The sequence below is a fragment of the Bos mutus genome, chromosome 2, assembly GCF_027580195.1.
Source record: "Bos mutus isolate GX-2022 chromosome 2, NWIPB_WYAK_1.1, whole genome shotgun sequence".
Lineage (NCBI taxonomy): Eukaryota > Metazoa > Chordata > Mammalia > Artiodactyla > Bovidae > Bos > Bos mutus.
This window is the reverse complement of record NC_091618.1, coordinates 118,649,973-118,665,036: the sequence shown is the minus strand read 5'-3', so window position 1 is coordinate 118,665,036 and position 15,064 is coordinate 118,649,973. Positions and strand designations below refer to the sequence as shown.

Below are 15,064 nucleotides of genomic sequence, written 5' to 3'. Positions count from 1 at the left end.
TTTTCTTACACGGCAGAATGATAAAACAATGGAAATGATGAGGAAAGGAGAGGAGGAGCTGTTGATTGGTGATTGTCCTGGCAAAAGGGAAAATTACTCAACATAAGGGGCACCAAAGCTAGAAAGGAGATGAAACAAAAATCTGAGTTTAGTGGAAAATCTGAAATGCCGCTCCTTTTAATTTCTTTAAAGAAATCTTTGTGAATTCTATAATCCACATTGTCTCCACCTAATAGATTTTTATAGTACGTGAACTCTTTTATTTCAGTACTCACTAAAGCAAGCATACATATTGTAATAATGGCATCAGAGGGAACTCCTGCTACAGGTTACAGACGTAGATTTTATTTCATTCTGTGAATGCTTCTCCAAGCAGATTTTCTTTGTCTCTGGCATACCCTCTAAAAATTAGGTGTTTGGTTTGTTTGTATTTTGTTCTATAAAGAAGAACCTCTAGCTAAAACCTGAATAGACCTTCAGAGGTCTGTTTCTAAAGGTCAAAGACTACAGCAGATATTTCCAGTATTACCAGGTCCTCAACTGAGGTTTTATTGTGCTGGATTATAGCATAATCCATTGACATAATAAGGCACCTATTATGTTACAGAGGCAGTAGTGAGTTGATTTTCACATATTATTGGTTTCACAGTACAATGAATACAACTTGGCTTTTACCATCAAAATGAAATTTATGAGAGAGAGCTAACTGCATTCTTATGGGAGAATATATGGATGTGTGTAATTTCTACAGTGAGAGTGGTGACTGTTAGATCTTTGAGGTGTTCAAAGGAATTTGATATAAATAAATGTATATTTATAGTGTGATATAAAAAGCCTTATTTTCAAATAAGGTGGATCCCTATTATGACTCGATTTATTATGATGTATGTAAGATTATATACTAAGCTTTGATACAGAAATACACATAGGAAGTATTTTACATAAATGCCAAATTGTTGGTATAAAAGACAGTATTGGCTCTGTCCCATGAGAATAGCATCATAATAGGAACATTATACCACCCTTTGTGTTGAAATACCTGCTCATTATATTTTCAATCTTTTTGTTCCTCAGTGAGTTCTTGAGTTTTAGAAAAATTAAGCACTTTCTTGCAGGGTGCAATGCATTTTGGTCCAATTGCCGCTTGTGTCTCCCACTGACTTTTGGACATCCTGAGGTGAGGAGAAATGTTTCCCAGCAACAGCAGCAGCAGCAAAATCTGGAATAAGATGACAGAGGGGTCAAAACTCAAACTAACTTGTGTAAAATGTGCAGTTTATTCTACTCATTTTGCATTTGCAGAAACATCCTTTGAAGCAATCAATTTTGGTAAAGTGATATTGAAGAGCAGGTTTTAAAAGTGAATACAGCAAGGTTGAGGTGAGGGAATTGATGAAAGCATAGTTAATATTTATTCCGAAGATCTACCAGTACTTTAAAACAATCTGTGTTTAACATGGCAAATTGTCTGTCATTAAAATGCTAATGAAATGGTAAACAACTGCTAAGTTTTTTATGCTAATGAATGGTGGCAGCTAAGTAGTTCTCAAGCCCTGTCTTTATTAGCACAGAGATTTGATTGGATAAGGGGGATCATTGTGCATTCTGACCTTTGTTGATGCAGCAATCTGTTTGTCAAGTTCCATGCTGCAGTCTATTTGATTTGAGTTTGTTAGTACAAAGTGACTCTTGCAGGCTCTCGGGGGCCATGTATTACTGTGTTATCAGAGCCACCATTGTGGGCTTAGAGAAAGAATTTTGCTTCCCTTTGTGAGACCCACAGTGGCAAAATAATTATACATTTGTTCATTGGGCATGTTAAAAGACAGAAGTCAACTGAGTAAATGTTGAAGATCTAATTGGTTTTATTGAACGATTCATGCATCAGACAGCATCCCCGCAGTGAACAGGCAAAAGAACGGGAAGATTTTGCCAACCTAAAAATAACACACAATGTGAGAGTTGTGAGTTAACTTTTATTTGGGGCAAAATGAAGACTATAGCCCCGGAGACAGCAATTCAGATAGCTCTGAGAAACTACTTCCAAGAGGTATGGGGGAAAGTCAGTGCATATGTCCTTTTGGTGAAGGGGGAGTGCATGCAGTCACATAAATATTTTTTGCAGAAGGTTTCTGCTAGTCATGAGGAATCAACATCACCATGAAGGATTTTAGTGCTTTTCTAGTTATGAGGAGATGCAAGAATTGGCCTTATAGAAAATCAGGTCCTGAAAATGTCTGTCTGAAGACCTGTTCTGGCAGATTTTCTCAGAGCACAGAGCACGTCACTTCTACTCTCTACTCTGAGCTTCTTTCAGGGGGATGCTGCAAGTTAGCACCGACAGCCAGCACCTGATTTAATCCTTGTAGAGGAGGATGGCAAGTGCCAACGGCAAATGACAATTTGTAGTTGATGATTTTTAAAGGCATGGCAAGAAAAGCATAAACAAAAGGGATTATTTCAAACCTAAATAACCTATCTATGGGGGACAGAAGGGGTCTGTGTGAAAGATTACCGCATCTTCCTTTAGTTGATGGAGAGGGCCCATGTGACCAGTTGCCTCACTGGTGCTCACCAGAAGATCCCACCGTAACTGGTTAGGATTACATTCTTGGGTAGGTTTACATTCCTAGGTTGTAACTGCAGTTAGGTTAGGTACTAGCACAAGTGACTCCATTTTAGGTCTTTTCTTTTTTAACAGGCAGCTATAAGTACACTGTATACTTTTATACTTTAGGCTTTTGACAACTATAATAGCTATAAATTGTAAAAGGCCATTGATCTAATATAAGAAATATCTGTCTTTCAACTTAGCTAAGATTTTGAAGCAAAGCTTTTAAGATAAATATTTTAGTAAATGCCTCTGTTGCATTTGACACATTGATATAATACATCATCTTGGATCTACAAGCTCTGAAGTTAGCAAGGAATGTAACATTACCTAATCAGAAGAATGATGTGTAATTAAATGCAGGTGGTTATGTGAATGCCCGGTTGAGATCGAAGTATTTACTTTGTAGGGCCTTGCACATCACAGACAGTCAAAGATATATCAAATAAAGAAGGAACTTTTTTAAGTGAAAAAAATATATAGAGTATTTACTTTGACGTTAGGGAAAAAAAGAACATCTCTGTTTGATCTATACTTTTAGCTGATTCTCTGTTTGCTGAGTCCTACTCTATATTCCCTAATGCATGGATTGACCTAAAGACTTGCCATTAGGGATAAATGCTTTAGACGCCCTTCTCATTTTTCCTGTTTTTAGGATCAATGTAAATAAGGAATGACAGTCTTTTAACACTATTGCCAATAGTGTTCTGGAATGATTTGAAAAATGATGCAGAGTTTATTAAGGAAATTCATTACCAAAAAAAAAAATCACTGAAATAAAAATTTTAGCTATTCTGAGACACTATGAAAAAAGACTGATGGAAATTTTAATAGTCAGAGCATTTTCCCATGTTGTTCATTTCTCCTTGAAGTCAACGGGCAATTTTAGGCATGTAATTATTTGTGGTCCTATAGGACTTCCCTCGGAGAAGGCAATGGCACCCCACTCCAGTACTCTTGCCTGGAAAATCCCATGGATGGGGAAGTCTGGTGGGCTACAGTCCATGGGGTCTCTAAGAGTCGGACACGACTGAGCGACTTCCCTTTCACTTTTCACTTTCATGCATTGGAGAAGGAAATGGCAACCTACTCCAGTGTTCTTGCCTGGAGAATCCCAGGAATGGGGAGCCTGGTGGGCTACTGTCTATGGGGTCGCACAGAGTCGGACACGACTGAAGCAACTTAGCAGCAGCAGCAGCAGCAGGACTTCCCTGGTAGCTCAGCTGATAAAGAATCTGCCTGCAATGCAGGAGACACCAGTTCAATTCCTGGGTTGGGAATATGCCCTGGAGAAGGAATAGGCTATCCAGACCAGTATTCTTGGGCTTCCCTGGTGGCTCAGATGGTAAAGAATCTGCCCACAATGCGAGATACCTAGGTTCAATCCCTGGGTTGGGAAGAGTCCCTGAAAGAGGGCATGGCAACCCACCCAGTGTTCTTGCCTGGAGAATCTCCATGGACAGAGGAGCCTGGTAGGCTACAGTCCATGGAGTTCCAAAGAGTCAGACATGACTGAGTGACTAAGCACAGCACATTATCAGCATGTCAGAGAAAACTGGAACCTTCATACACTGCTGCTGCTGCTGCTAAGTTGCTTCAGTCGTGTCCGACTCTGTGCGACCCCATAGACAGTAGCCCACCAGGCTCCCCCGTCCCTGGGATTCTCCAGGCAAGAACACTGGAGTGGGTTGCCATTTCCTTCTCCAATGCATGAAAGTGAAAAGTGAAAGTGAAGTCACTCAGTCGTGTCCGACTCCTGGTGACCCCATGGACTGCAGCCTACCAGGCTCCTCCGTCCATGGGATTTTCCAGGCAAGAGTACTGGAGTGGGGTGCCATCGCCTTCTCCCATACACTGCTAGTGGTAGTATAAAATGGTTTGGCCATTTTGCAAGACAGCCTGAAAGTTCTCCAAAGGTTAAACCATTTGACTATCATATGACCCAACAATCTCCGGTTCCACTCTTAGGTGTGTATCTAAGTGAACTAAAAACATTGTCACACAAAAATTTATAAACAAACGTTCATATCAGCATTATTCATAATGGCCCCAAAGTGGAAACAGCCCAAATATCCATCAACTGATGACTAAATAATAAAAAATGGTACATCTACAATAGAATATTATTAATCATTAAAAAGGAATGACATTCTGATACATGCTACAACATGAATGCATCTTAAAAGCATGCCAAGTAAAAGAAAACAGTCACAAAAAACCTCATATCATATGATTTCATTTATGTGAAATGTCCAGAAAAGACAGATCTGTAGAGACAGAAAGTAGATCAGTGGCTACCAAGAGCTGGAGGCGTTGGGAGAAAGTGAGAGTGACTGCTGATAAATATGGAGTTTCTTTTAGGGATCATGAAAATCTAATATTGATTATGGTCCTGGTTGCACAGGACTCTGAATATCTGAAAATCATTAAATTGTGCACTCTAAGTGTGTGAATTTTATCTTCACATGCCTGTCATATTTTGTTTAAAAAGGGCATATCAGAGCCTGTCTCCCAGAGAGCCACCTGCACCAGCAGTTACTGATCTACAGTATGTAGAGACTACAGACTAAAGAAAAACATGTGTTAATGGTGGAAAGGAGTGTTTTAAGTCTCCTACAGACAGGTTATACCAGCTATATAAAGACAACTAATAGAATTGTTAAAGGGATAGTTACTAAAATAATACAAGGCTTATTAGAAATAAAAGGTGAAATAAAAAATTTGGTTCCAACTCCTCTGTGTCCCTCCAAAACCTTGCCACATCATCACCCTGTTTGGATTCTCTAACTCTCCAGTGTCTAGACTAAGGACAACCTTCTAATTGTGTTTTTAGAGAACAAATTGTCCAAGTGATAACTTTCTTGGAAGTAGACCATAACTATGAGTCCAGGGTTTCTTCCTTGGGTGAAAACCCTATGCCTATCTCTGATTTGCATAAAATGCTCCCACTGGCCAGTCAATAATTATGAACAATAAAGAGCATCTGGCTTCAGGAGGCTCCTCCCCTCCTCTCGCCTACATTTTTTGGCCAGTTGGAGGCAAGAGTTGAACAAGAGGATGATATTCTGCCTCACATGCCAGCAGGGTCTGTGTACTGTGTATTTCAGCAGAGTCTTAGCAGCCCTGGCCTTTACCATAGGGAAGCATCGTGTATCACTGTCTTAGACATTGAGCAAGAAGACCCTTTTTAACAGTATTTTCTCCTCCTGTGCCATTTGCTGACTGCCAGCATAACTCTGTGGTGGTTTAGTTGCTAAGTCATGTCCAGTGACTTAGCATAGCTCTTGCTTGCAGGTTGCAGCTCAGCGGTCTTCTTTTTGTGCTTTAAGTTGGGGAGGGAGATGGATGTGAGCAAGAGGTTACATTCATTTTTGTTTTGTTCTTGGCAGGCAGTACATGCCATACTACTACCCTTCCTGCTCTTGTGCGCACACCTACCCTGATGATGCAGCCTTCACTGGATATCAAACCGTTTATGTCATTTCCAGTGGACAGTAATTCTGCTGTTGGGCTCTTTCCAAATTTTAACACAGTGAGTACATGCATTTTTATTTTATTAATCTTCTCCTCAATCTCTTTCATTACAGTTGTGAATAAGCAGTAGATGGGACCTGTGCCCAAGTGTATAATTTTATACCATATATTGGTTATACAACTCAGCTGTATTATGCAAGATAATGCTTCACCCATGAGAATTAGTCCAAACAAAGCCAGCATATTTACTTTACAAATATTTATTCAGGCAACTTTCACCTGTTGCTTTGGGCAATTTTGATAGACTTTTCAGGGACTTCAGAACCTATGTTATTTTGGGGATGCTGTTCCCATGCTCAGGAGCACAATTTAGAGATCTCAAGTCATATTGATTTTTCCTTGCTAGTAGAAGGGAAAAAAAAGTGTATGTTTCAGCTCTCTGGGGACATTTTTATTTGGAAGATTTTTTTAGATAAAGACTCTTACACAAACAAAAATTTTATTTGGAAGCTATCAAAGATTATGTGAATCTGATGCTATTAGTAAAAAGAAAAAATTCACTTTATATCTACATGTTAGTTGTCCACATGATACTTTAACATTCCTTTTAAAACATGATAAATATTAGTGAATTACCTGTAATTGCCAATGTTCTTTATTCAGGGCAGCTAGCCTTTTATCTGAATGAAAGACAGTTTTTATAGATATGCCACGTGGAGCATGACACCCTTCAACAATAGAATTCTGCCCAAAATCTGCCCATAGCCAACTTCTAAGCTTACAGTAAAAGAAAAGGTTAACCAATTCAGATAATTGCATAAATTATGTCTGTTCAGTCAATGAATACAGTGGGTTGGGGCATGATGGTCTACATGAATGATCCAGCATTATAGAATAGAAGCTACCATCATCAAGAAAAAGAACTGCATTATCAGTATCACCAGACAGGGGACATCTGAAGCACTGCCAAATATTTCCTTCTGCAGATTTATCTTCTGTATGAAGTGAAAACAGCAACAGGACTTTTCCTCAAGGATTGTAAATAAAATCTGCTGACAGGCCTTCTGTCGTAACTTAGGCCTGCTAACGTAATTAAAGGGTCATTAGTCAGCCAGCTTTTTAAAGAGCACCGGCCTTGACTTAGCAAGTAAATGGTTGAATGTTTTCATCTTCTTGGGGTTTTTCAGACACAAGTCACACAATTTTTTTTAAAGGCCTAAAATGGTGAACACTGTTTCTGGTGAAGTGGAGCAGCTCAGTAAGATAAATCACACCTGGCCTGCTCACATTAATCCATCAGGAGTGACCATGCCAAAGCAACATGTTGTGCCATTTCAGCGAATGAACTGAAGCACGCCTGTTCTATCCTCTGTCTAAACATGGGTGATGCATTCCAGGCATAATTGAATTAAGCTGTACTTCTGAAAACGTTTATTAGATATTCATGTTTTGATTACTGTATTTTTGAAAGACAGCATTTATAACCACTGCAGAAGTCCAGTCACTGTCAGAAAGCAGAATTGAAAATGTGAGTAAGCATAAATGTCTCCTACGGTGGTTTACCTCTCTGTATTTTTTTTTTTTAACACAAGTAGTAATTATTTCAAAAATTCAAATAAAACATTAACGTTCAAAGCAAAATGTCAAAGTCACCATTCCTTATTGCTGTAGACACACTCCCTTCACTAGAGAAAAGTGCTCTCTGCGGCTGGCATGCATTCTTCCAGCCCCTTCTAGAAGTATGTTATGTACATATATAACAGGAACCTACCATCTGATTAGTGCTGTTCTCTAAGTCACTTTTAGAGAACTTCTAAATGTCTTACATATACTTCTCTGTTTTTAATGGCTGTAAAGCAACAGTGGAAAGAATATTTTATAAGTTAAAAAAAAACAGCCTTATAGTGGCTTGTTAATGTTGTGTAGGGCTTACAGATGCACTGATGTTAGTCACAGTCATGCCCAGCTCTTTGCAGCCCCATAGATCCCACCAGGCTTCTCTGTCCATGGGATTCTCCAGGCAAGAATACAGGAGAATCTTCCTGACCCAGGGATCGAATCCAGGTCTCCTGCATTGCAGGCAGATTCTTTACTGTCTGAGCCACCACAGCAATTAACCATATGATATGTTAATATTTGGGAGGAGGCAATGGCACCCCACTCCAGTACTATTGCCTGCAAAATCCCATGGACGAAGGAGCCTGGTAGGCTGCAGTCCATGGGTCGCACAGAGTCGGACACGACTGAAGTGACTTAGCAGCAGCATATTAATATTTGAGAAAATCCAAGGAATAATTGTACTAGTAGAATTTCATTGTTTTTTCTTCTTGCTGCCGCTACTGCTGCTAAGTCGCTTCAGTCGTGTCTGACTCTGTGCAACCCCATAGATGGCAGCCCACCATGGTCCCCCGTCCCTGGGATTCTCAAGGCAATCACACTGGAGTGGGTTGCCATTTCCTTCTCCAACTTTCAAATGAAAATATTTTTTCCCGAAAGTGAAGAATATAGCAAAGAACTGCCTGATATGATCATTTTATTCTCTCTATATTATATCCAAGGCATTTATTGGATAGAGAGTTCTTCTGGTAATGTATTAAAAATTAAGTCATTTAATTTTTAATTGAGACCCTCTATCATCTTGCAAAAAAAATTGAATTTATGGGATCATTGGGTTACCTATGATTTTTCACTGATTTGAAGTTTCAATTACTCTAATCCTTTTCCAATCGTCTCTTCCATTCCAATGTCTAATTCACCCAACAGACTTCCCAGGGCAATTTCACAGAAGTCACTGTCCACACTTTCCTAGGAAAATAGTTTTACATCACTACTAATAATTATACTGGATTATTGTATTTTGAGGTGTTTTACATTCTTCAAAGGACTCAGACCTTAGAACATTTTAATCGACCATGATTATTATTCCTATTGTCTACATGAGGCAAAGGCATTAGTGAAGGAAGAACTGAGTGTTGAATTACAATCTTCTAACTTCAAAATTGATGTTCTGGCTCTTCAGTGTCCTGGATTCTTTTGGTCCATGTCACCTCCCACCTCATTCAGTGTGAACAATGCTCAATCAGAAATCTTCTGTGCTCTTTTTGGCATCTTGGTAGACAATTTTCAGCAGAAAGAGGAAAGGATTTTTTTTGAATGTGTAAAATAGACCTCTGCAAACAATATCTATGAAGCGGGATGTATTTTAAAAAGTTATAATTTCTTATTAGCAAATTTTAAAAGTATATTCTACTCAGTAGTCTATGCGCTCTTTGAGAACCAACATGAATGCTACCATAATCACTTCATTTTTAAATCAAGAATAATATTAGTAAATATAAGAAATATATTTTAACCCATAACTATTATCAGAAGAATGAACACTGTACTCTGAGACCATGGCTGAAAGCTTTTTAAGTTCCAAGTTTTGCTATTTTCTCTAAGTGGATTTAAAATACATATGTGAAGTAATGATTTCCTCCTGTTTTTATAGTGGAGTATGATACTGTTACACAATAAACACAGCAAGAATGAAATGGGATTCTGTCATATCTGAAAGCAGAATAGGTGGCTATTCTATGCTAAATTGTATGCAAAGGAGATACATGCTTCACAGGATTCGTTTAGTGGCCATCTTCCCTTACAACTGACAAAATCTCTCTCAGTGTTTATTGGTGAGAATAAGCAAAAAAATTCAAGAACACTTTTGAAGGGGAGTTCTGAGGAGACATGCTAGGGAAAATGGGGTTTGGCTCACTGATGTTTTGTGGTGGACTGTATGTCAAAGGTACGTGTCTGGAGAATAAGGACGTTAACTCTGCTCTTCAGGAGTTGGACTTCACAGAGGGACTGTTTGAGCCTCTGACGGGTGAAAGACTGAGCAAACCAAAATGTAAATTTTTAAAGGTCTTGACCTTTTTATCTAAAGCTTGATAGGCTTTCCTGCCAGGCAAGTCACTGAGGCTCACTTCCGCCATGCTACCCAGCCTTCGTTTATTTGTCATTCGGGGGCCAACACAGATAGCACCTCCTTCACGGGAGACTTTCTATGACTCTTCCAGTCTGACTTAAGTGCCCATCCTCTGTATTCCCAAAGGAACTCCCAATTGCACCATCTTCTCCCTGATTAACCATCAATCTTCACTGGAATGTCAGACTCTTGAGAACAGGGGCTATATTTTGTTTATCTTTGTATGCTTGGTGTCTGGCACAGCTGCTCAATAAAACTTTTTGAAGGAAGGATAGAGGAAAGGGCTCTAGTTTCTCAGTTTTCAGTGTCCCTGGTACCCCATCTAGCAAAGGCAATTTCAGCATTTCTGAGCCTTAAAGACAAGGTGATAAGAGTAGGTGTTTACTTTTATTTTCCTGAGAATTTTCATCCTTTTTTAGTTGAAAAGGAGTAATTGGATATAAACTTTTCTCTAGCTATAGTTCTGGCTTTCTCTGTGTGGATGTTATGGAAACTCTACAAATATCAACTGCATTCTTTGTCCTAGGTCCTAGTCTTAGGAGCATTTAGTTTAAAATCAAGATCATTAGTTATAGAATTAACATTCCATATTAAAACATAATATATGAACTAAAGAGTACTGGGTTTGGGGAAGGAGATAAACAAAAAATTAAAACAAGAGTACCATAGTGCCCAAGAAACTTATAAGAAATAGAATTAATAAGTAAGAAAAGGCAAGAAAATATAATGCTGCTGCTGCTGCTAAGTCACTTCAGTTGTGTCCAACTCTGTGCGACCCCATAGACAGCAGCCCACGAGGCTCCCCCGTCCCTGGGATTCTCCAGGCAAGAACACTGGAGTTGGTTGCCATTTCCTTCTCCAATGCATGAAAGGGAAAAGTGAAAGTGAAGTCGCTCAGTCATGTCTGACTCTTAGCGACCCCATGGACTATAGCCCACCAGGTTCCTCCATCCATGGGATTTTCCAGGCAAGAGTACTGGAGTGGGGTGCCGTTGCCTTCTCCAAGATAATATAATAACCCCCCCAAAATAGATAAAGTTAAAATAGTTACTGAACTTTATATTGTTCAAGAAAGGCCAGAAAGAATGAATTTTGCATCCTAATAGAACTATTTTCTTTGTTATTCACTTTACTTCAATTTGCAAAGTACTTCATGGCCATCCTTTAATTTTTGAGCATGATTTTTTTTAGCTGCCAAATGTATATAATTATTTCTTCCTATTAGAATCAGAATCTCCCAATTATTTATTGTGGATTCCATTTTAATCTTCCTCTTACCTGGATTAATACTTGGTATTTAATACTTGGTATTCTATATCTGGATAATACATGGTTATCCTTAATAAGAGACATCTTCAAATTTTAAATAAGTTGCATACTTACCATGATGGATCATGTCAACTTAATATGATAAAATAGGTCCATTTTGTAGGCATACCTATATACATGCTGTTATCGACTGAATATGTCCTCCTCCCCAAATTCACATATTGAAGCTCTAACACCTGATAATACTTAGAAATTGGGCCTTTGAGAGATGATTAGTTAGATGAGGTCTTGAGGGTGGTGCCCTCATAATGTGATTAATGCCCTTTTAAGTAGAGACACCAGAAAGCTATTCCTTTATCTACCATGTGAGAACATGGTGAAAAGGAAGCCATCTGCAAGCAGAAAGACAGCTCGCTGGTGGCCTTGATCTTGGGCTTTTAGCCTCCAAGATTTTGAGAAATTTATTTCTGTTGTTTCAGCCACCCAGTCCATGGTATTTTGTTATGGCAGCTCAAGCAGACTAAGACACATATGCAGTCTATATATTGTTTTTGTTTTTGTTGTTATTCATTTGCTAAATCATGTCCAACTTTTTCAAGTTTCTTTTTGACAGTCACATATTAGATATATGCACAGATATATTTGTGTGATGCTCCAGAGCTATAGCTATAATCAAGAGCCCCCGTAAGACCAGAGTCGTCTGTCAGTTTCTCTGCTGATTGGCAATATTTTCCATGCCTGTTTATTTCAAATGTCTTTGTGAGTCCTGCCATGTTTTTGCATCTCCTCCAGGAAAGGATATGCACAATGAGGGTCACTGATACTTTATTGCAAGAGGCTCAGTGATCTTATTTTTGTGAAAAAAAAATGGATTTTTATTACCTACCTTGAATTTATTTTTTTCCTGACTCATGAACAAACATGCGGAGAAGAATAAAGATTATTTCTATTATATAAAGTCCCAAATTGCTATATGATTCTTTGAACCATCCATAACAAGTTGTGGAATGAGAAATGTGTTTACCATTTATTTTATCGTTCTAAATTCTTTGAGATTCTGGATCATTCATAGTTTGTGATTTCAATGACTATTTAAAATTTTTATTTCTTTTAGTAGAAATAATCATATATTTATCAAGGAGGTCCAAAATAAATCAGGAATCAAACTCACATTCACTTTGCTGTGAATTCATGCCATGCTTCTCATGAGATGTTACTGTAAGGAAACCTGAAGTAAGCTAGAACATTCCATTTTTAACCTGCCTTTAAAATCTATATCAATTTAATGAAGTCCTTAGATTGTGTTCAAATATCCCATTTCTCTTTTCACTCTTGGAATCCTTTTAGAATATATAGATATTATTGATATGGTATGTGTATATCCATGTATGCTTACATAATGTGTGGCCATATATGTGCTCTGTCCTTAATGAAATTACTTGTCCAAGGCATCCAAGGAAAAAAACATGCATTCACAACCAGTTGTAGAATGTCTACATGTGCCAGTCTTTGTGCTAAGGAGGAGTAATAGTGAATAAGACAGAAGCTGCTTTCACTGTCTGGTAGATACTACTTCTTCCTCTTGTTTAATTTGTCATCAGATAACAGAGGATTCTGCTTATAATGAATAGTGAAGTCAGTTGATAAAAGCTGCCAGAAACATCAGGTTAAGACCTTGATGGACCTTTACAGGGTCAGGAATCACAAGGTTTCAGGAGCATGTGAAAAGAGGGACCCATAGTTCCACCATGCTGTGTCCTCTTTCGTGTCCCTTTCATTATCCTAGCCTCAACCTCACATGGCTCTGGAGCCTCATCTTCAGTGCTAGAGTTTCAAGGATTATGTGTACTTGGAGGGCACATCAGATTTTCTGGCAAGACAGATCTTCAGTCTTGGAGCTGTCCCAGGTCAGCATTTTTTAGAGTAGAGTCAACTTGGCAAAAGTGTCTGTGTCAGGCCCTCTTTTTAAAAAATGTGTCTTATTCTTAACTAATCTCCAGCTAAATAAAAGAAGAAACCAACAACAACCTTGTTCCTAGGTTCTTGCAGTGACCAAGCCTTTTTAATACCTGTGGTAAAGTAGGAGAGCTTAATAAATACAAAATGTGGCAGAATATTATTGTACAAAACATTGCTTCCAGCCCAGAAGCAGTATTTCTAAATCAGTTACTCTCTAAACAATCATTGATGATGGTGTTCCTTGAGAAACCTTTATCAAAAGCTTGGGGACCCACCAATAGCACAGACTTTTTTTTTCTTCTCTCTAGATTCTTATATTCAGAATTAGATCTCAAATCTCTTTGGGGAAGGGAAAAACATGTTTTAGAATATTCTAATCCCTGTATTTTTTATAGTGGCTTTTGAGGGTACTAAAGATGAATTGGAGTGCTATTTAGCAATCTGTGAAGTTTCAACATCTTTGCGGAGATCAGTAGGGATCTTGGAAAAATACTTTTTTTTCACAGGTTTAGCTGTCAATTTAAGTTTTCTTACCTTCCTTTGTACATTCTGATGCTTGAGACAACATGAAAGAACATAAATTATGTGAATGATACCTTATTTTCATGGAATTCTAGTATCAGAGGGCTTTAGTGTATTTTAAAGGCATTCTACAATGAATTTTTTTTTTAACTTTACAATATTGAATGAAATTTTTTTAACACACCTATATTTAAAATAGACTACGTGTGTCTTTGTGGTACCCTTTTTGCAGAGCAGAAGGTTGTAGAATATAATCTAGTCTTCTTATTTCTTCCTATAGACAGCTCTGCCAATGAAAAGAGGGCAAGTAAAAACTATCAGACAGGCAAGAGCTGGTTTTCCACCCTACGGTATCCTGAATTTAAATGTGTGTATTTCTCACAGGTTGTTCATATGGGGCATACTATTTAAAGTATCCAGTAAATCCTCATGGCTCCTAACATCGGGCTTTGCAGGATATTCTATTCAGAAGATGAATTTGTCTTGTCAGTCTCATACTTGTTTTCTCTTATTAGGGACAGTTTCTAGAGCCAAGTGAAGATCTGAGAGGTAGAGCAGGAAATATATGTGTTCTCTTTCACAGGCTTGTGATTTACAGATAATTAGATATATACAGAAAGTCTCCAACAATTCAAAACTTGTATGTGGGTCTAATTTCTTTGTTTTCCTTATGTAGACATCAAGTTTCCATAGTATGTAAAAGGGTTAATTGTCATGATAATCAAATCCACAAAATGTCCATTTCCAAAATGAGCTGAAGCTATTAGATGCTAAAATGATTACTAAGAGCCATTATCGCATGATACATACTTAAGTTTCAACTTTGAAGTACTTACCTTGTAAAGGAGACAGTGGCATTCATTCATTTAGTCAGTCAGTCAGTCAGCATTGATATCCCACTTCCTCCCCAAAACCACTTGGAACATCCCCTCTGATCTGAGAAATAAGGCTTCTTGACATGTTCCAAAGTGAGTCTTCTAACAGTCCTGCCTGGCCTTGGACTCTACTTTGTGCCACCCTGGGGAGCAGGAACCAGAGTGGAGGGGAGAAAAAGGAAGAGCGGGCTATTTCATTACATAGGGAAGCAGCACTTGACAAGAGTCAGAACACCGCAATGGACTTGTTTTCTTTGATCTTGAAAAAAGCAACTTGGTTCTACTTTCCCTCAATCTAAAACTAGGGGATGATTAATACCTCCCTAGTCTATATCATGACATCACGAAAATTTGAGTTATTATATTTATGGAGTATTGAGGATATGA

General features: G+C 38.3%; 1 protein-coding gene across 3 annotated transcripts in view; it reads left to right on the top strand.

Moving 5' to 3' along the window:
• Nucleotides 1-15,064, top strand: part of ZNF385B (zinc finger protein 385B) — a 159,260-nt gene that overhangs the window by 47,528 nt on the left and 96,668 nt on the right. For all 3 annotated transcript variants that reach the window (XM_070359154.1, XM_070359141.1, XM_070359146.1), the window contains one exon: nucleotides 6,001-6,143. In XM_070359154.1, the coding sequence (XP_070215255.1) occupies nucleotides 6,054-6,143 (90 nt within the window). In that variant the 5' untranslated portion in view covers nucleotides 6,001-6,053. The remainder of the gene's footprint in view (nucleotides 1-6,000; nucleotides 6,144-15,064) is intronic.